We start from the raw sequence: 22,028 nt of genomic DNA, 5'->3' as shown, positions 1-22,028 counted from the left end.
GTACAGATCGCCCAGCAAAAGAATGAATGCTGACACAGCTCTGTACACATAACTACAAAAAAGTTATAGAGATCAGAATATTCAAATAGCAAAATGTTTCCAGCTCACCTGCTCCACTCCATAGGCGTGCAAGGAACCCCGGATCAGGGAAACAATTTCTTCAGGAACAGAAAAATCCAGCACATGCACTATGGATAAAATCCAACTTTTTTTTATTATGATTGTTTTAAAAATTTCATGATCTGATCAGAGCGCTTTACGGTCTACGCGTTTCAACAAACTGTCTTATTCATAACCATGGTCATGTAGTAGTGCATAAGCTGGATTTTTCTGTTCCTGAAAAAATTGAGATCAGAATATGGCGACAAAAAAAAATAATATTTTATCAGTATCAAAACTCAAGAAAAACTATACATATAAGGTTTCGCTGGATTAGTACTGACCTGTAGAATGAAAGTAACTGGTCTGTTTTTTCACACATCGAACGTTGTAAATAAAAAAAAAACATAAAACTGTGGCAGAATTACTATTTTCCCAATTCCACCCCATTTGGAATTTTTCTACGGCTTCACACTACATTGCATGTAATATAAAATATGGTGTTGGAAAGTACAACTTGTCCTGCAAAAAACAAGCCCTCATACGGCTGTGTGAATGGAAAAACAAAAAAGTTATGGCTCTGATTTTTCACACTGGAAGTTAGTTTCAAGAGTACAGAAATCCTTATCAACCAATCAGCATGTACTGTATCTTCACAATATTAAGGTGCCTACACACCAAATGCTTATCTTGTTAACTGCTACGGTATCTGTCCTGACAAATCCATGCACACACAGAGCAAAGCATATATACAGTCGTGGCCAAAAGTTTTGAGAATTACATAAATATTGGAAATTGGAAAAGTTGCTGCTTAAGTTTTTATAATAGCAATTTGCATATACTCCAGAATTTTATGAAGAGTGATCAGATGAATTGCATAGTCCTTCTTTGCCATGAAAATTAACTTAATCCCAAAAAAAACTTTCCACTGCATTTCATTGCTGTCATTAAAGGACCTGCTGAGATCATTTCAGTAATCGTCTTGTTAACTCAGGTGAGAATGTTGACGAGCTCAAGGCTGGAGATCATTATGTCAGGCTGATTGGGTTAAAATGTCAGACTTGACATGTTAAAAGGAGGGTGATGCTTGAAATCATTGTTCTTCCATTGTTAACCATGGTGACCTGCAAAGAAACGCGTGCAGCCATCATTGCGTTGCATAAAAATGGCTTCACAGGCAAGGATATTGTGGCTACTAAGATTGCACCTCAATCAACAATTTATAGGATCATCAAGAACTTCAAGGAAAGAGGTTCAATTCTTGTTAAGAAGGCTTCAGGGCGTCCAAGAAAGTCCAGCAAGTGCCAGGATCGTCTCCTAAAGAGGATTCATCTGCGGGATCGGAGTGCCACCAGTGCAGAGCTTGCTCAGGAATGGCAGCAGGCAGGTGTGAGCGCATCTGTACGCACAGTGAGGCGAAGACTTTTGGAAGATGGCCTGGTGTCAAGAAGGGCAGCAAAGAAGCCACTTCTCTCCCAAAAAAACATCAGGGACAGATTGATCTTCTGCAGAAAGTATGGTGAATGGACTGCTGAGGACTGGGGCAAAACCATATTCTCCGATGAAGCCTCTTTCTGATTGTTTGGGGAATCTGGAAAAAGGCTTGTCTGGAGAAGAAAAGGTGAGCGCTACCATCAGTCCTGTGTCATGCCAACAGTAAAGCATCCAGAGACCATTCATGTGTGGGGTTGCTTCTCATCCAAGGGAGTGGGCTCACTCACAATTTTGCCCAAAAACACAGCCATGAATAAAGAATGGTACCAAAACACCCTCCAACAGCAACTTCTTCCAACAATCCAACAACAGTTTGGTGAAGAACAATGCATTTTCCAGCACGATAGAGCACCGTGCCATAAGGCAAAAGTGATAACTAAGTGGCTCGGGGACCAAAACATTGATATTTTGGGTCCATGGCCTGGAAACTCCCCAGATCTTAATCCCATTGAGAACTTGTGGTCAATCCTCAAGAGGCGGGTGGACAAACAAAAACCCACTAATTCTGACAAACTCCAAGAAGTGATTATGAAAGAATGGGTTGCTATCAGTCAGGAATTGGCCCAGAAGTTGATTGAGAGCATGCCCAGTCGAATTGCAGAGGTCCTGAAAAAGAGGGGCCAACACTGCAAATACTGACTCTTTGCATAAATGTCATGTAATTGTCGATAAAAGCCTTTGAAACGTATGAAGTGCGTGTAATTATATTTCACTACATCACAGAAACAACTGAAACAAAGATTTAAAAGCAGTTTAGCAGCAAACTTTGTGAAAACTAATATTTGTGTCATTCTCAAAACTTTTGGCCACGACTGTACATGTTTTCAATAGGTAGAGAGGAGAAGCTGCTACAATACCATAAATCTCTTAACTCCTGGAACTACAAAAGGATCAGTGTTGTAAGATTATGTTAAAGGGGTTATCCCATCATAATGATCACTGTTAAATCTGTTAATGATTTGACAGTGATCATTTTTGTAAATATATTTGATTAACCCATTCCCACCGTTTACAAGAAAATTCATCCCCACTTACCTCATTGTTGTCATTCGGTTTCCCCTGGTTACGGCCACCGCTCTTCTCCGGAATCCCAATTGACGCGCTTGCGCAGAAGACTCCTTCTTTTCTCCCGGCGGGGCCGCTCGCTGTCCTGAACACGCACGCGCGATTGTGACTTCTTCCTGGCCAGAATAGTACAGAGCTGCGAACGTGCACGCGGGCTCTGTATATACTGGCCAGGAATAAGTCACCGTGGCGCATGCGTGGCGCATGCGCGGCGGCGTGCGCGTTCAGTCCAGCGCGCGGCCCGGCCGGGAGAAGACTTCAATCAAGATGAAGCCCGCCCCCAGCCAGAATCCAGGAAGTGAACGGCGCGCTGGCAGCAGGTAAGTATGAAAATGCAAAGTGGGATAACCCAAAAATATACATTAGATTGTCAATTGGTCCCAACTAAAATGGCAGGTTTGGCCCACAATAGCCTACTGTGTATGGAGCCTTTAGTTAAAGGGAGGAAGACCTTTCTAGCCTCTTTTATAGAAAATGTCTGGTTTAGAAAATCTAATTAGGGTATTCTGAGTTAATGGTAAGATAGGGTTTCCTTAATTATGTCCAGTAATTTACTGATGTGAAGAAAAGAAAAAAGATCGTACCTGATTGCTGGGGCATCTGATCTTCCATGCTGGCTGGTCCCTTTCTACGCTGTTTTCTATGCCAACCAGTGTCGGACTGGGGTGCCTAGGGCCTACCAGTAAAATTCATTCTGGGTGCCCACAATACAGATACATGCATATTTTACCCATTCACACAGAAGCAGACAGCGGCAAGATGTTACTAGGTGATTCATTATAAGGGGTCCTTACGAAATTAAGATACTGGCTGGCCTGCCTCATGTCAGCCAGCCAATGCATCTATAATAATAAACCGTTAAATAATTCACCCAGTTTTTCTGATATGGACATAGGCTGGTTGAGATGCTGTACTCTGCCTATCTATATGTAGTGCAGTTACTCTGCTGTGCTATGTAGCATTTGTGCAGAGGGTGGGGACTAGGGGCCCATCGGGGAATTCCTCTGTACCCCTGTGGGCCAGTCCAATTCTGACGCCTACTGTTGTATGTTGGCCATTCATATAAAAAAAAATGTTTTTTGTCTTTAATATATTCTTAACAGTGGCTCCTATCATACAAAACCTATAAAAGAAACGAAGCTGACTCCACACTATTGTCAATTACCATAAATACTTTATTAATTACAAAAAATGTTATATATCACGGAATCCGTGATATATATAATTTTTTGTAATTAATAAAGTATTTATGGTAATTGACAATAATACGGAGTCAGCTTCGTTTCTTTTATAGGTTTTGTATTTTCATGGGAGCTGGTACTCGTGATTGTTTTCAGGTTGATCCTCGTACTATTGCCGCAATATGGATTGTATGTGCTAATACTAGCTTGGGCATGAGGATCCCTTTTGGTTGTTTTGTTTTTGTATGGCTCCTATCATAGTAGAATTCTTTAAAATTGAGAAGTTCCCATAACATTGAAGGACAAAGCACCTTCCTGTGAAACTATTGAATTGCTACTATTTTGAGATACCTGTTTTTTACCACTTGTACAAGATATTGAAAGTAGAAATCAATTAGAAAAATTAGCAGCTCTCACCTGTTGCACCTGTTGTGAGCACGGTCACAAGCCTGGACACGGCTGTTGTAGCAAATCAATAAAAATATGATGAAAAAATCCAGCTCTTAAACAACAGGAGACACTTTCATTGATGCGGTAAAAACTTTCCAATCCTCATAGGCAAGAATACAGTCTACGCGTTTCGGACCTTCATATTTCAGTCCTTAATCATGAAATGGATAACACATACTAAGCAGCCACTAATATACTCCTCCCACACCAATCCGTGGGGGTTGAGGAATCACATGATTGTTAACTCCTTAGTAGGATCAGAACAAACATTATACTAAAAAAGCTCATTCACATACTAATAAAATAAAAAAACAAAAGAAAAGAAAACTGTTACATTGCAATATGGTAAAGAGATACTTAATTGTATTGTAAGATCAAGTCCTGTCTTTTATTTAAACCTGCTAGAATGCAAGTGTTAAGTCGGAAGTTCGGAACATCCAGAAAGCCTCTCTGTTATGTTATGTTACTAAGTCCTTGTATAGCGCTCTAGAGGAACTCAATCCGATCGAAGCGCTTGTGGACGGCTATATTTGTGAGCCTCTACGTCATCCTACACAAATAGCCAGGTCTTAACCAGCTTCCTAAATTCCAGGTAATCTGATGTTGTTCTGATATGTTCTGGGAGGGAGTTCCAGATCTTGGGGGCTAATGCTGAGAAACGTCTGTCCCCCCTTGTCTTGAGGCGGGTTCTTGGCACCGACAGAAGGGAGGCTGAGGTGGATCTCAGTTCTCTAGGAGGATGGTAACGTGTTATTTTTTTTGCAGATAGATGGGGCCTGTTTTGTGGAGGGCTTTAAAATTGAGAAGCTCTCTATTAAGGAGCTTCCTTCGATGGTCCCCACCTCGCCTCCATGTTCTAGGGCAAAATGCACACTAACAGCAGAGACGTTTCTAGTTTTAAAATGTGGTATGTCAGAAATGTGTTTTCTTATCCTGGTTTTTATAGCATTGTTGTACAGCCTACGTACTCGAGTAAGCAGACTTCACATGTGATTAGATTTATGGCAAATTTGGTGTTGCAGTTCAGGTAAGCCCTGATTGCAAATTGCCTACCATTAGCCGTAGATGTAAAAGTACTGCTTCTCTTCATATGGTTGCAACAAATACATCTGGCATGTCCGCATTTGAAACTACCTTTATTGGATAACCAGGTTGGTTGTGTCCTGGGACCTTCCATATAGAGACTTGGGCTTAGTAGGTTTCCCAGTGTTGGCGCCCGTAGCGCCACACATTTAATACCGCCCTTTATGAACTTAGACCATTCCTTATCATAACTTAAGATGGGAAGATGTTTTTTGATAATATGGCATATGTCCCTATACTCCTCACTGTAGACCGCAGAGAACATAATGGCACTGTCACCGGAAAGACCACTGCTGTTTCGTTTAGATCGATATGTGCTGTCAGGAAAAATCTGAGCTTTTCTGTCCAATGACAGCGCCAAGTCCCTTTGACCTGATAACATCTTTGGGGGATAAAGCCTGTGCTCCAACCTCCCCTTGACTTTATTGGATTCCCTGTTACATGTGCACACATCAGTGCAATTACGTCTGATACGAATCATTTCCCCTTTAGGAATATTACAGACAACATGTGGGGGATGACAACAAAATTGTGTTGCCCGCTGTGTCCTTCCTATAAGAAGAGGCATGGATGCCGGACATACCAGCATCGCCCCTAAGGGACAAATCCAAAAAATGGACACACTCAGTGTCATATTAACAGTCAAAGGAGATGGCATCTAGACATTGGTTGAGGTAGGCAAAAAAGGTTAGTATGGTCGCCACATCGCCAGACCAAATAAACAACAGGTCGTCGATGTAACGGCCATACCACCTTATAGACTCAGAGAAAGGATTAGTGTCAGAAAAAAGAAACCGTTTCTCCCACCACGCCATAAAAATGATAGTGATAGATGGGGAGAATTTGGCTCCCATTGACACTCCTGACCTTTGCAAATAAAAAATGTTATTGAACATAAAAAAATGTATGCTCTAGGAGAAATTCTGTCACCATTTCAACATATTCCTGTAATACTGGAGTATAGTTGCTATATGTATGCAAAAACCATCGAAGGGCCATAAGAGCCATACTATGTGGAATGTTAGTATATAAGGACAGAATCCAGGCATAGGTATCCTTCCATACAAAACTGTCAAATGCCTGTAGTACAGACCTGGTGTCCTTAATATATCCAGGAATATGTTGAAAAATGGGTTGGATAAGCGAGTCAAACCATTCAGATAGTCTTTCTGAAAAGGATCCTATCCCCGCCACAATGGGTCTCATGGGCGGGGGAAAGACATTTTTGTGGATTTTGGGCAATGCATGAAAGATTGAAATAGGAAATTGTACATAAATATAATCCACTTCCATCTGACTGATGACTCCCAACTCCAAACCCCTGACCTCAGCTTATTACAGGAAAACATCATCAAAAATCCTGATGGTGTTCACCTAACTCCTAAAACAAGGCATAACATGTCCCCAGGTGAATGCAAGGCATTAAAACAATTCAAACTGAGACAGGACCTGACTGTAAAGCAGGCTGACAAGGGGGGGGGGGGCTGTGGTGGTGCTCGATAGCCTCTTATACAAAAATCAAGTGGAGCTCTTACTTACCAACACATCTGTGTACACTGTACTCAATGGAAATCCTTTGCTGTTATTTCAAGAGAACTTTTCACATATGTTGAGCAGGGGTTTGGAGTTGGGAGTTATCAGTCAGAAGGAAGTGGATTATATTTATGTACAATTTCCTATTATTTCCATCTTTCATGCATTGCCCAAAATCCACAAAAATGTCTTTCTCCCGCCCATGAGACCCATTGTGGCGGGGATAGGATCCTTTTCAGAAAGACTATCTGAATGGGTTGACTCGCTTCTCCAACCTCTTGTTCAACATATTCCTGGATATATTAAGGACACCAGGTCTGTACTACAGGCATTGGACAGTTTTGTATGGAAGGATACCTATGCCTGGATTACGTTGGATGTGGTGTCCTTATATACTAACATTTCACATAGTATGGCTCTTATGGCCCTTCGATGGTTTTTACATACCGTATTTTTCGCCCTATAAGACGCACCGGCCCATAAGACGCACCTAGGTTTTTGGGGAGGAAAATAAGAAAAAAACTATTTTTAGCCAAAAGGTGTGCTTTTGGTGGATTTGGAACTAATGGTGGTCTGTGGATGGCACTATTACTGGGGATCTGTGGATGGCACTATTATAGGGGATCTGTGAAGGACACTGTTATGGGGGATCTGGGGATGGCACTGTTATGGGGGATCTGTGAATGACGCACTGTTATGGGGAGATCTGTGAATGACGCACTGTTATGGGGGATCTGTGGATGACGCACTGTTATGGGTGGATCTGTGGATGACGCACTGTTATGGGGGGATCTGTGGATGACGCACTGTTATGGGGGGATCTGTGACGGACACTGTTATGGGGGGATCTGTGAAGTATACTGTTACGGGGGGATCTGTGGCTGACACTGTTATGGGGGATCTGTGGCTGACACTGTTATGGGGATCTGTGGATGGCACTGTTATGGGGGATCTGTGGATGGCACTGTTATGGGGGATCTGTGGATGGCACTGTTATATATGTGCCATCCACAGACCCCCCACCCCATAACAGTGCCATCCACAGACCCCCCAGCCCATAACAGTGCCATCCACAGCCCCCCCCACCCCTTAACAGTGCCATCCACAGATGTCCCTTATAAAACTGTCATCAACAGATTTCCCCTCCAGCGCTCCAGTTCTGCAGTATACAAATATAAAATGTCTCATTCAATTAAAAGTGATTACACATGCCCCCTCACTCCTAATATTACCGTACACACTAACAGCTTCTGTACAAAGCAGGCAGGCAGGCAAGCCGGGCGGCCGGCGCGTCACTCACTGACGTCACTTGCCTGCGCCGCCTGCTTCATTCATAAAGTAGGTGGCGCAGGCACGTGACATCAGGGAGTTACGCTGCTGCCCGGCCTACCTGCCTGCATTCTACAGAAGCTGTTAGTGAGTACGGTAATATTAGGAGTGAGGGGGCATGATTAATCACTTTTAATTGAATGAGACATTTTATATCTGTATAGTGCAGCACTGGAGCGGCGGGCCGGAGTACAGTGACTGCACCGCCCCGCCGCAATTGCCGGCCCTAAGGAACTCCTCCCAGTCCCTCCCCGCTCGCTCATACATCGCAGCCTGCGATGTAAAAATGTCAGCATTCGCCCCATAAGACGCAGGGGCATTTCCCCCCCATTTTTTGGGGGGGAAAAGTGCGTCTTATGGGGCGAAAAATACGGTACATATAGCGACTATACTCCAGTATTACAGGAATATGTTAAAATGGTGACAGAATTTCACCTAGAGCATAATTTTTTTATGTTCAATAACATTTTTTATTTGCAAAGGTCAGGAGTGTCAATGGGAGCCAAATTCTCCCCATCTATCACTATCATTTTTATGGTGTGGTGGGAGAAACGGTTTCTTTTTTCTGACACTAATCCTTTCTCTGAGTCTATAAGGTGGTATGGCCGTTACATCGACGACCTGTTGTTTATTTGGTCTGGCGATGTGGCGGCCATACCAACCTTTTTTGCCTACCTCAACCAATGTCTAGATGCCATCTCCTTTGACTGTCAATATGACACTGAGTGTGTCCATTTTTTGGATTTGTCCTTTAGGGGCGATGCTGGTATGTCCGGCATCCATGCCTCTTCTTATAGGAAGGACACAGCGGGCAACACAATTTTGTTGGCAACTTCGTGTCCTCCCCCACATGTTGTCCGTAATATTTCTAAAGGGGAAATGATTCGTATCAGACGTAATTGCACTGATGTGTGCACATTTAACAGGGAATCCAATAAAGTCAAGGGGAGATTGGAGCACAGGCTTTGACCCCCAAAAATGTTATCAGGTCAAAGGGACTTGGCGCTGTCATTGGACAGAAAAGCTCCGATTTTTCCTGACAGCACATATCGATCTAAACGAAACAGCAGTGGTCTTTCCGGTGACAGTGCCATTATGTTCTCTGCGGTCTACAGTGAGGAGTATAGGGACATATGCCATATTATCAAAAAACATCTTCCCGTCTTAAGTTATGATAAGGAATGGTCTAAGTTCATAAAGGGCGGTATTAAATGTGTGGCGCGACGGGCGCCAACACTGGGAAACCTACTAAGCCCAAGTGTCTATATCGAGGGCCCCAGGACACAACCAACCTGGTTATCCAATAAAGGTAGTTTCAAATGCGGACATGCCAGATGTATTTGTTGTGGTCATATGAAGAGAAGCAGTACTTTTACATCTACGGCTAATGGTAGGCAACTTGCAATCAGGGCTTACCTGAACTGCAATACCAAATTTGCCATATATCTAATCACATGTGAAGTCTGCTTACTCGAGTACGTAGGCTGTACAACAAATGCTATAAAAACCAGGATAAGAAAACACATTTCTGACATACCACATTTTAAAACTAGAAACGTCTCTGCTGTTAGTCTGCATTTTGCCCTAGAACATGGAGGCGATTTCTCAGCTTTAAAGGTGCGAGGCATTGAAAGGGTTACAGCTCCCTTACGAGGTGGGGACCATCGAAGGAAGCTCCTTAATAGAGAGGCTTTCTGGATGTTCCGACTTAACACTTGCATTCCAGCAGGTTTAAATAAAAGACAGGACTTGATCTTACAATTAAGTATCTCTTTACCATATTGCAATGTAACAGTTTTGTTTTGTTTTTTTATTTTATTAGTATGTGAAAGAGCTTTTTTAGTATAATGTTTGTTCTGATCCTACTAAGGAGTTAACAATCATGTGATTCCTCAACCCCCACGGATTGGTGTGGGAGGAGTATATTAGTGGCTGCTTAGTATGTGTTATCCATGAAATATGAAGGTCCGAAACGCGTAGACTGTATTCTTGCCTATGAGGATTGGAAAATTTTTACCGCATCAATAAAAGTGTCTCCTGTTGTTTAAGAGCTGGATTTTTTCAGTATTTTTTTTATTGAAGATATTGAAAGTGGAACACTCAGAAAAGTGTAATGGAGTGGAATAAATCTCAGCCGCCCACAGGTTGTTTGAAAAACAGTGAGAATTAAACTGCATTCACTTTACAATCAGAGAGGTCCACTTTAATAAATGAAACAATGGAAAACTCTGGGTAACTTTTCTGAATTATTAAAATAATCTGGAAAATGGAGCCACCCAGTTCATTTAACATACCAGAACTACAAATCCAAGCTTACACATTACTCTGTACATTATAGGTTCTTAACATCACGGAAACTAACAATAAATATGGTTGTATGTTAATGGGCTTTACAGGATTGCAAAAATGATGCCCCTCTCTGGCATTATTCAATGCTCAGCAGCTATTGGCTGAAGTTGTGCCATACAGACTTTCAGCTCAGTGCGCCCCCTGCTGTACACACTCTACACACAATACTGTTATAATTCTTTTTAGCTACTTCCTCCTATCTTCTAGTTCAAACAGCACATCCATGGGGCAGACAGAGTAGAAAGTCTTGAAGAGTCTTTATGCTTATCTGGCAGCAGCTTGTTCTTCTTTACTGTAATAAACATAGACGCTCTGCACATCTGACTATGCATGTTTATGGGGGAGTCGGGAGACAAAGCCATGAGAGACTTGACCATGAGCTATCTTTTGCGTATGAACAACTTATCCTTGAAAATAATTATAAAAAAATCCCTTTACAAAACCCTGGTTACAGCAAGACCAATTAATTAACTCAGTACTATGTTCTTTCACACTCCCATCATGCAGAAATCATACTCACATATGGCGCGATTTGCTGCAGTTGAGATATGGTGACCTTGTTGTACATAGTGCTTATATCTCGCCGAACGTCATCAAATTCTGAGATTGTGATCTTAAAGGTGGAAAAAATTTAATGACAATGGATCACACGGCCTTGTTCAATAATTGTTAAGAGTGACGTAGAAATGACACTTTTTATGGTATAATTAGCCATTAGAAGCAGACTTTGATTTTCATCTGATGATATACATATACTGTATCTAAGCAGCTTACATTATTTGAAGGATTATAGCTTGAAGTCATAATAATTTTGGAGCAAACACTTACATTGGCAAGATCTTGTTCTAGTAGCAGAATTTCCTGGGCCTTTTTTTGCACATTCTCAACACCCAGGAGGCTTAGGATCTTCTGCATGAACTCTGTATAAGCTACCAAAATCTAGAGAATAAAATAAAACTCTTGTCACTTCTGCATTGTAAAGCTAGGTTCACACATGAGGCACATTTTCAGTTTTTTTCTGTTCCAGTGGAGGAACAGAGAAACAGAAAAAATGGATATGGCGGCATATGATGGACATCAATGACTATAATGAGGTTTGTGGGAGTTCCTTTAAGGTGTTTGTCATTCTACCAGACGAAAAAGCGTTGCATGCAGAATTATTTTGTCCTTCATCTTCAACTTCTAATGGAACCCCACTGCAGACAAGCTTATAGAGGTTCTTCAGAAATAGTTTTTAACAAGTGCCTGCAGCCTGCCTTGGTAAACAGAAGATTCATACTTACCTGCTCTTCGCCTGCTCCTCCACTCTGCCTCCGCTATGTCCATATTCCGGTCCCTGCAGTGTGTACATCAGGCACAGCATGGGCATGATCACATGCTCCACTGCAGCCAATGTCTGACTTCAGAGGGGATGTGCTGCTTTTGGTCATGTGACCACTGAAGCCAGTTATTGGCTGCAGTGGAGCATGTGACCATGCCCATGCAGCGCTGGATGTAAACACTGTAGGGACTGGCACATGGACACAGCGGTGGCAGTGTGGAAGACTGGAGTAGTGGGGAGCAAGTAAGTATGAAACTTTTGTTTAGAGAGGCAAGCTGCAGGCACTTGCTTAAAACTGATTATTTCCAAAGAAGTCCTTTAAGTTTATAGTAATGTGTGTAGTTAGTATTATAATGTTATTAGTCACTGGAAAAGATTAGCCTACTTAAAACTTAACTTTTATGATTATGATTTTATAATCATAAATGTTAGGTTTTAAGTAGGCTAATCTTTTCCAGTGACTAATAATCTATATAAACCTACACCTAAACGTATCAAACCACACCTGTGAAATATTAGTATTATAATGTACAACATCCATTAGAATTTATTAATATAGTACCAACATATTCTGCAGCGCCAGCGCTTTACAATTGGGGAAGTAATAAGGAAGTAAAATGACAAGAATTCAAAACTAAAGAACAAAGAGATAAAAGGGAGAGGTCCTTACAATGTAAATATTACACTAGAGGGAGAGCATGCATATTACACTCTCTAGCCAACTGAACTACCGTATAGTATTTGCTCAGAATAAAAAATATTTGAAAGAATTGGAACAAAACTAAACTGGCCTATGGTAAAGTGGGAATATTTGTGAAAGATTGCATCGCTATTAGTTCCACGACTGTCTCGTAGAAAGATTTACATTTTCAGTTGGCTGGAAGACTCCTCCCGGAAATGTCTGTTGGATCTTGGGAAACCACCACCAATAATTCATGATGGTGATTATTAGAAGAAAATACTGAAGTAGGTGTGTCTCTTATAACACCAACACATACCACTAAGCCGTACAGAGATCATCACAATTTACAATTAGACATTTATGTGCTTGTTAATTTTACATTTAACATTCATTTTAAGTTAACATTTTTTTGAAACAGGTTACAAGCACAATGCCGTTTATCAGTCTTATACCTTTTCACTGTCTTCATCCTGTCCCAGGTAGAGAGTTCTCTCTGGAAGAGTCAGGCCATCTTGATCAATCTGTAAATTAAAGAACCAAGAAGCAAAATGATGGACAATACTTTTAGAGGCTTGAAGGGTTTATCCAGCTTTCTAACACTGATTGTCTACCCTCTGGACAGGCGATGAATATTAGATAGGTGGAAGCCCTTGTTCCATTCAGTTGGAACGAGTAAGAGCTCATGCACATGGCAGTAGTCACTTTTGTGGTCTGCAAAACATGGATACTGTCCATGTGCATTCAACGGAACGTCCTGCCATCTACTGTATAGAACAGTCCTATCCTTGTCCATAAAACTGACAAGTATAGTACATGTTTTATTTTTTTGCGGGTGCCGTGTAACGGACATTGAAGTGAATGGGTTAACATCGGATGTGGACAAAAAAAACTATTGTGTGCATGAGCCCTAATGCTGCAATGCAGCCACGAAAAATATGGCATTCTGAGTACAAACACCATGAAAAATATGACATTCCGAGTATGAACACCATGAAAAATTTGGCATTCTGAGTAAGAACATCACACAGAGCGATGCAAACACTGAAGAGGCTGCAGTGCAGAGCAGCCATATTGTTTATAACCTTTGAAGAAGCTTCTGGGCAACCTTCGGTGTAACTGCCACTTCGTGTTAAATTAATTTCAAGGTGACAATAAATATGGCTGAACTTTTGTAAAAATATATACCACAAATGAGCAAATGGTAATACATGTCAGTAAATAAATAAAAAAAAAACATAAAAACCATAAAGCGTAACACATACTATGAAAAGGGTCAATTATTAATTGTGGGTGGAAATCCTCTTGATCCTCTCTGGATATAAATTATGAAGGGAGTTGGACAGTTCACCTGAAACTAATTGTCTCACAAACAAAATAAAAACATACTGTAGTGGAAGTTTTATCAAGACCAATGTTTTCTATGATATCCCCTGCTCTGCTGGATGACGCATCTAATTTATGGGGAGGTGCAGGTCATAAATTAGGCGCATCCTCCGGCAGTCCATGAGCCTAAACTGAAATTTCTGTCTTTTTTTTAAGTCAGAAAGCTTGCATAATTGAAGATATGCCTGTAGGGCCTATTGGCCCCACCTCTTTCCTGAACTCACCACGACCCCCGGCGGTGTATGAAGTGCCATTTAAACATTTGCAAATATGGGGGTCTGCGACTTTTATACACCAGAAAAGTGGCGCGGGGAAAATGATAAATTTCACCCTTGTGTCTGTCCCATTGTTGTAGCACCGTACCACACAGTGTTGGTAACTTTTTTACATGAGAAAACTGGTGGAGGGAGATTGTACATTTCTATATTGTAAAGTTTTGAATATATTTGACCATTAACTAAGAAATAATGACCAGTGACAAGGATATAATATAATGATTACTTTCATGATAAGCGCTGTACTTGGCAGTGTCCGGAACCCCCCATAGAGACCAATGGAGCAGCAGGAGTGGCAGTCAGCATGCTTGACCTGCAGCTCTATTCTTTTCAAAAGGCCTGTGGGGTACAGGGTCCCCCTTCTTGTGATGGACGAGGGTCCCAGCAGTAGTAACCCCACTATCTACCTTTTCCTGTGGATAGGGGATAACTTGCCAAAACCAGAATATCCCTTCAAAGGGGTTGTCCAGGTTCAGAGCTCAACCCGAACATACTCATATTTTCACCCAGGCAGCCCCCCTGAATCGCGCAGGGCAAGGGAATTTTCAGGAGACGTCACCGGCACTGATGGGCGGACTTTAGCGCTGCCCTAGCCTGTAAAATGGCTAGGGCAGCGCTAAAGCCAGCCCATCAGAGCCGGTGACTTCACCGAACACACTGCCCTATGGAAGCCTCCACCCGGCAGTGTCTTATTGAAAATATTAAAGCCCTTGACCTCCGCGATCCTGTGCAGGGCAAGGGAGAGCATCAGAGCATAAAATGCTCGGATGCTAACATCAGAGCGCTGCCTGGGTGAAAATATGGGTATGTCCGGGTTCAGCTCTTAACCCGGACAACCCATTTAATGGATGTATAAATGAATAACCTACCATAATATCATATTTTATGAACGTTATTGTTTCTTGGTTAAATTGATTGAGAGAACTCCATATATTTACTACACTTGGACTGTGAATCATTATTTTGCGCATCACAGTACTGTATTACTAGGTAAAATCTGCAAATATATGATGTCATGAAATATTCCCTTTTATAATTCAGTCTTAAATATAGATGAATAAATTGTAACTAGAGTTGAACCACTGCAGATTCTCCCATAAACTTCTCCGGAGCAAATACTTTGTGGTTGAATTTTGGGCTATTCTTTTCCTTCTCCTGCTGCTACTTCTCATATTTCCCTGCTGGTGCCTAATTGACCCAGAATGCTTTGCAAACAGTGGGGGGTGTTGAACAGCAGCAGTTTGAAAAAGAAATTACCGGCAGCAATAAAAAAAAAAATCTTAAAAAGAAGCTAAGATATTAAAGTTAGTGTCCAGACAGAAAAGTCTTATAGGAAAACCACAGGAAGAGAAAAGCTGGTATGGCGACTGTTCAGTATGCGGAATATTTTGTAGGCTCTTTCTGAATTCCACAAAGGTCTCTTCAACTATAGCAGTTATTGTTGTGAGATTTTATTTTACTGATGCACACTGTACACTATTATTTCATTCTCTTTCTGATATTAATGTTGGCACTGTATCATTTTAAAAAGCATTTTAATAAGCTCTATTATAATCTTATTTCCACGTTTGGAGGGCATGGTGAAAGAAATGGTTTCCTACATCCAGGCTCATATTATCATGAGGGCACATATGTCATGTGCTTGGGTTCTCCATCATTTTGTGACCTTGGGGTGTTTCAACGCCTGCTCTCCATAATGGCAATTTGGTGATGAGAAAAGGTGGGGAGATGGTCAAGCATGTGATAGGTGGCTCTCTTTTTTGAAGTCTATGGGCATTGCTGGGCCAGCTGTCTAGATAACCCATAGACTTCCCAAAATAACCCAAGTCTTACATGTGATTGTAGTAGGGGTCATTTGCGTTCCAGTACCAACTTCTATGCTGGCCCTTGGCACATGTGCAGACTCCTTTTTAACTTTATATATTTACAAATGGTCCATAAGACCAATAATGCCCTATTATTTCACGTGCCAGTTACTAAAATATAACATTTAATAAACCCATTGTTAAAAATATCCAAAAGAAAAATGAAAAGTGTTTAGAACTATCAGCTGTGTCACATGGTTTTTATATTTCTTTATCTCTTATGCATGTTGCTTTTCCGCTACTCAGTACCGCTAACTAGTTGAGCAGGGAGTCGGTACCTGCGCACTGATTAAGATAGAAAAATAGAAACATGTGTTGGCAGATAAGAACCATTTGGCCCATCTAGTCTGCCCACGGCTCACTGCTAACTGTTCCTGTGCTGTAACACTTCTTATCTGGATCCTACATACTCCATGGATACCTATGTGCACACTCAATAAAACTCTCAAACACTGCTCCCCGACATGTTTCACCAGTTATACTGGAGTCTTCAGGGGAATCGGGCAGAGTCCACAGAGTTCCAGGACCCATCCATTCCATTTTTTGCCCAGGAGCTTCCATCAACCTTAAGCCAGCCCTTCCTATACTAATGCCTCAGTACACATAAAGTCTATTTCATTTAAATGTAATAATAATTATTATTAATAATAATACTTTTATTTTATTATTGACCTTTAGGTATACACTAACATCAATCTTCAATCATGATGTCATCACCATATGGCTGCAGCTTTAAATGGTGTCTCATACATTCTAAAGCTTTGTGAAGGCAAAGAAAAAGGTTGTCTGTTGTGGGCAATCTGTTTTTAGAAGAGTCCCCCGATGATAAGCTCATGACTGGGTATTCTGCTGGTGTAATCTGTGGGGAAACGTGGTGGCATGGCACCACCACAAGGGAAATGAAGCAGTATATTGTGCCACTTGATTTCAATAGACTCTTTGTCTAATGTATGGATGCAGTGGATCTTCCAGAGTGTGAGGTGCTTTTGTTTAGCCTCTCTTCACTCTGAGAGTCCTGGACAGGGGCCCTCCTTAACACAATACTGCCTAATAGTGTATTTGGATAGCAGTTGACACAGCAACTGTGGAAGAAGGATATTTGCACACATGATATTGCTGGCCTTAAAGCCAAGCCATTTTGATGGATGCAACCTGATGCATCCATAATTTGACTACAGCTCATGCGTAATCAGACTTTTGAGGTCCTAGTGCAAAGGCTATATATTTCTTACAATAAGGCCACTTTCACACAGTCAGTATCTGGTCAGTGTTTTTCATTAGTATTATTAACCCAAAAGCAGGAGTGGATCCAAAATACAGAATAGCCACAGGTTCAAGTCCTGGATTTCACTTACAGATAATGATCCAAAATACTGACCAAACACCAATCATGTGAAGGTGGCCTAAAGATCAAATATCATCACTAAACATTGGGTTGAGGAAAGTGATTGTGTTTGTGCAGGCAATTGTTGCAGGCCTGCAGTATAATGCCCAGTTATCAGTTAATATGCTATTAGGATGGCAGTAGAATGTGGTCCATGTAATAGCACATGTACTGGTTGAATGGTGCTTTCTTGCACAGTTACTTTCTCTGTCATTAGTACTCTCTCTTACCATTCCTCTCACAAACTGAAATTCTTTCCCTCTTCCTTTTTCTCTTGGCCTGAGCGTATGAGGGAAGCCAGCCAAGACATTAGGACAAATTATACAGTATGAAAAAAGATAATCTATAAAGTGATTCTGAAGGTCATGGTGACCTTCGGGGAGCTTGCCAAAACCCCCCTCTGAATTGGCTTTACTAGACTTTCCTCCTCCCTTCTCACATCCTGGAGCGGGAAGAGATGAGCCATGGTTGTTTCTTCATTTACAACACCTTTTTCAGCATTTACGCAGCAGGTTAGTGTGGTGGACACGGAGCTTATTATGTATATATTTATATACTGCATTTTACAAACCAAAGTAAGGAAATAGCAGCACTCCACAAGGTGCCAGGTGCAAAATCCTTGTAGAATTCCGGACGACAAAATCCTCAAATAACAGTATCCAAGTAAGAAGGCAGCACACCGGTCTTGGTGAAAAAAAGTGGATATTTAATTTCAGCCCAATGCAACGTTTCAGCTCTTCAATGGTTTGACAAAGGCTCCATTGAAGAGCTGAAACGTTGTATTGGGCTGAAATAAAAAATCCATTTTTTTTCCCACCAAGACCGGTGTGCTGCCTTGCTACTTGGATACTATACTGTATTTTAGATACCTAAAAAACAAACTAAATATATCTAGTGAAGAGTTTGAATATCACAGTCTCACAAGAAATTGGAAACTAACAGATTTAATAAACTAAAAAACGAAATTCTATGATTTCTAAACTGTATTTATATAGTTAATAATGTACCCTGGACAGACGTCCCCTGAAAGAAACTGCAGGACATTAATCTAGGTTACACCTCATCACATCCCTCTTACAAATGAGGCACTCTAATGGCTTACACTGCATGCATTTTCTTGTCACTGCGAAATGTAGATGCTCATGTTTTAACATCACACAGAAAAGCTGGGAAGTACGTCCTCCCTGAAAATTCCAGTAAGTCCAATATGTGACATTTGTAGTGATGGGGAGGAACATCTCGCTTAAACTAATTCTGGGGACAGAGTATTGACCTCACAAATTATATCTGCAAGAAAAATCAATACATCATTGCAGTGACAGTCATACTGTCGGCACTTAACCCTGTAATATATGCTAGCAGTGTAGCTATATATTGGTGCCTAGACTAGAGTGGCACATGGGCACTGGTGACTTTAACAATATTTTTCAGTAGGACGTTTTATAGTTTCTTCATCATAGTTTTTACATGCATTGCCAATCATTCATACTTTTCTTTTTCCTTATGCTTTATAGTCATAATACTATTGTTACAATGTTTTCAGAATACATTAGTTATAGTCGTAGCCTCCTAACAAATGCAGTAGATGGCTTCACTGCAAAATAGGGTGACACAACTAAGAAAAATCACATTCTAATTGACAATTGTTATTACTAAGCAGGGTTGGACTGGCCCACCAGAAGGGGTGGACTGGCCATAGACCGTACAGGGATATCTCCCAGTGGCCTGATGCCCAGGGGTCTGCCCAAGCCCTCCTCATGGCCACCGGTCAGGTACATAACAATCGGATATTCTCAGCATTAATTAATGCTAGAAGCATCAGGTACTTAGGTCCCCTCCTGAATTCAACTGTATTGCCATCCTCAGGACGGTTACAGTTGCCTCTGCAGCAGTATTGTGTGCTGCACTGTGGCATTTGGTTCTGATGAGGTAGTATTTTGTGCTGCTTTAAGATATTCCTGGACCTACCTACTTCTTTTGCCCCGCCTTCTGTCAATTTGGACACGTCTACAACATGAGGCCACTTTTAGGCTTTTTTTTTTTAGAGCCACTTTAAGTTCTCAGTCCACCACAGCCCACCAAAGTACCAGAGCGTCCTCTAGCGGGCCCAATGTCTGAAGCTACAGTGAGCCTCAGAAGTCCAGAAGAAAAATCGAATTTGGAGCTGATTACTTACCACTAGGGTCTATTTCTTGGATTCAAAAGTATTAGACTTTATTGATGACATCGGGATTTGGCTCCAAGAATCATTTCAAAGGAACCCCAGTCTTACACTTTTACTATGTGAACTTAAAGGGCTTAAAGTATTAGGATCCATTCACACATCCGCAATTTCATTCCGCATTTTGCGGAACGGAATTGCGGACTCATTCATTTCTATAGGGCAGCACGATGTGCTGCCCGGATTCGGAATTGTGGACCCGCACTTCCGGGTCCGCAATTCCGTTCCCCAAAAGAATAGAACATGTCCTATTCTTGTCCGCAATTGCGGACAAGATTAGGCATTTTCTATTAAGTGCCGGCGATGTGCGGTCCTCAAAATGCGGAATGCACTGAATAAATTGTTGACTAAATCTCATATCATCAGAGGGTTTCAAGCATTATCTAGAAAGGAGCCCCCCTTTTGTTTTATAATTCATTGTTGATCTGAGTTTACGATTTCCCCCCCAGTGTGATCTATAGCCATAGATCACTTTTGGATATGTATTTATTCCCGTACACAGCCATTTTCCGGTAGTCCCCGGCCTCCAGAATGTAGCTCCGAAGCTGTTATGTTTGTTCGTCCTGTAGATCTACTAGATCAGGGGTGCATAACCTTTTCTTTTCTTGTCTCTTGCTACATTGTCAGATTGAACCATCAAGGACTACACTAAAATTAAAGGGTTACGACCCTCTGAGACATGAATAACATAACAACAGTATATCCTATGAATGTCCACATCCATGACTCTCACCTGTTGGGAGAATAGCCACTGAAATAGCCAAGTGTTTCACTACTTCCATAATCTACAGTGAACATACTGTACAGCAGCTGGCATGGCCATATTCTTTCTTGAGTCCCACACCGTGCTGAGAAGACCCCATTCTCACAGTATCTATGGGTCCCAGAGACAGCCACCACACAACATTAATACCTGTCTCTGCGTCCACACATCTGCCTCTCTTCTCCCTAATATGGAAAACACATGTGAGCAGCCAGGGGTGCACCAAGCCTTTCTGCTGCCTGAGGCAAAAATTGAAATTGCGCCCCCCTGTGCCAAATTCTCAATCTGACCCCTTGCCCCAGGCCTACTATTAAAGGATTTATACACCTTCCGAGGCAATTTTTGTTCATGATTGCGTTTTATTCATAAAGCCCATGCTACCTTGAGGTTTGGCCAGAACTTCATGTACCCTGGGGCCCAGACTCTTTGGCAGTATTGAAGTCTGGCCGCTACTGGCAGGTCAGTGAGATTGTCATGTGATATGTCAGTGACGTGCAGTGACATCACTAGGGGCAGGCATAATGGCAGAGAGAGAAGGGCAGGCGCTGCCTGGCTGCTAGTAGAAGCAGCATCCCTCCCCAATGGAGCGAGCAACTGAAAAGACGATTCAGTAGCAGGGAGGGAGTGCCGGCATTCACCGACAGCGCTGCCCAGCAGCATTCAGTCCTTTTATACTTTTAGCTTGGGTGCTGCTGATCAGTTGTTCTGGGACAGCGGCACACTTTCCTCTTGGTGGAGTGATGCACCCTGTGACAGTGCATAGAGTAAAGGTGCGCTGTCACCAGGGGCAGATTAAGGGTCCCAAACTGTTTGAGAAGTGTGGGCCCCCCTCTAGCCCAGTACATAAAAGCGCTATAATCTAATTGGTACATAATAATTAATGTATTATTCTTTGGCAGTTTTTTTTTTAGATAAAACCAGACATTCCTTATTAATTTATAAATGTCCCAATCTATGCTGATTTAGGCATCTAAGGGATATAGAGCAATCTAACGGAGGAGGGTTTTCTTTATTTCACCAGTGTCCACATTAGAATGGTTGTGGTGGATGATCTATAGGACTGATGGAGTCCAGCTCTCTGCTGCTTCCGTCAGTCCCTTTTCTTAATCTACATTGGGGTCAATCTTAATAATTGCTGTATAGTGTTTACAGGCATTGATGCCAACACGCACTGTACAAAATAAAGTACATTCAATACATCCTGTATTACATACAGGCACATATTATACACATTATTACATACAAGCACATACTACACACATTATCTCATACAGGCACATATTACACATCACACACTATTAGATACTACACATCACACACTATTACATACTAGACATCACACACACTATTACATACTACACATCACACACAATATTACATACTACACATCACACACACTATTAAATACCACACATTACACACTATTACATACTACACATCACACACACTATTACATACTACACATTACACACTATTACATACTACACATTACACACTATTACATACTACACATCACACACACTATTACATACTACACATCACACACACTAT

The 22,028-nt window shown here is 41.5% G+C and overlaps 1 protein-coding gene across 1 annotated transcript in view; it reads right to left on the bottom strand.

The window, feature by feature from the left end:
- ECEL1 (endothelin converting enzyme like 1) overlaps nt 1-22,028 on the bottom strand; it is a 158,244-nt gene that overhangs the window by 102,188 nt on the left and 34,028 nt on the right. The window contains exons 3-5 of the mRNA XM_040428434.1: nt 13,039-13,107; nt 11,412-11,522; nt 11,104-11,196 (exon numbers count right to left, since the gene is read on the bottom strand). Of these exons, the coding sequence (XP_040284368.1) occupies nt 11,104-11,196; nt 11,412-11,522; nt 13,039-13,107 (273 nt within the window). The remainder of the gene's footprint in view (nt 1-11,103; nt 11,197-11,411; nt 11,523-13,038; nt 13,108-22,028) is intronic.

Source organism: Bufo bufo, chromosome 4 (genome assembly GCF_905171765.1).
Source record: "Bufo bufo chromosome 4, aBufBuf1.1, whole genome shotgun sequence".
Lineage (NCBI taxonomy): Eukaryota > Metazoa > Chordata > Amphibia > Anura > Bufonidae > Bufo > Bufo bufo.
The sequence above is the reverse complement of the archived record's forward strand: the minus strand, read 5'-3'. Positions and strand labels throughout refer to the sequence as shown.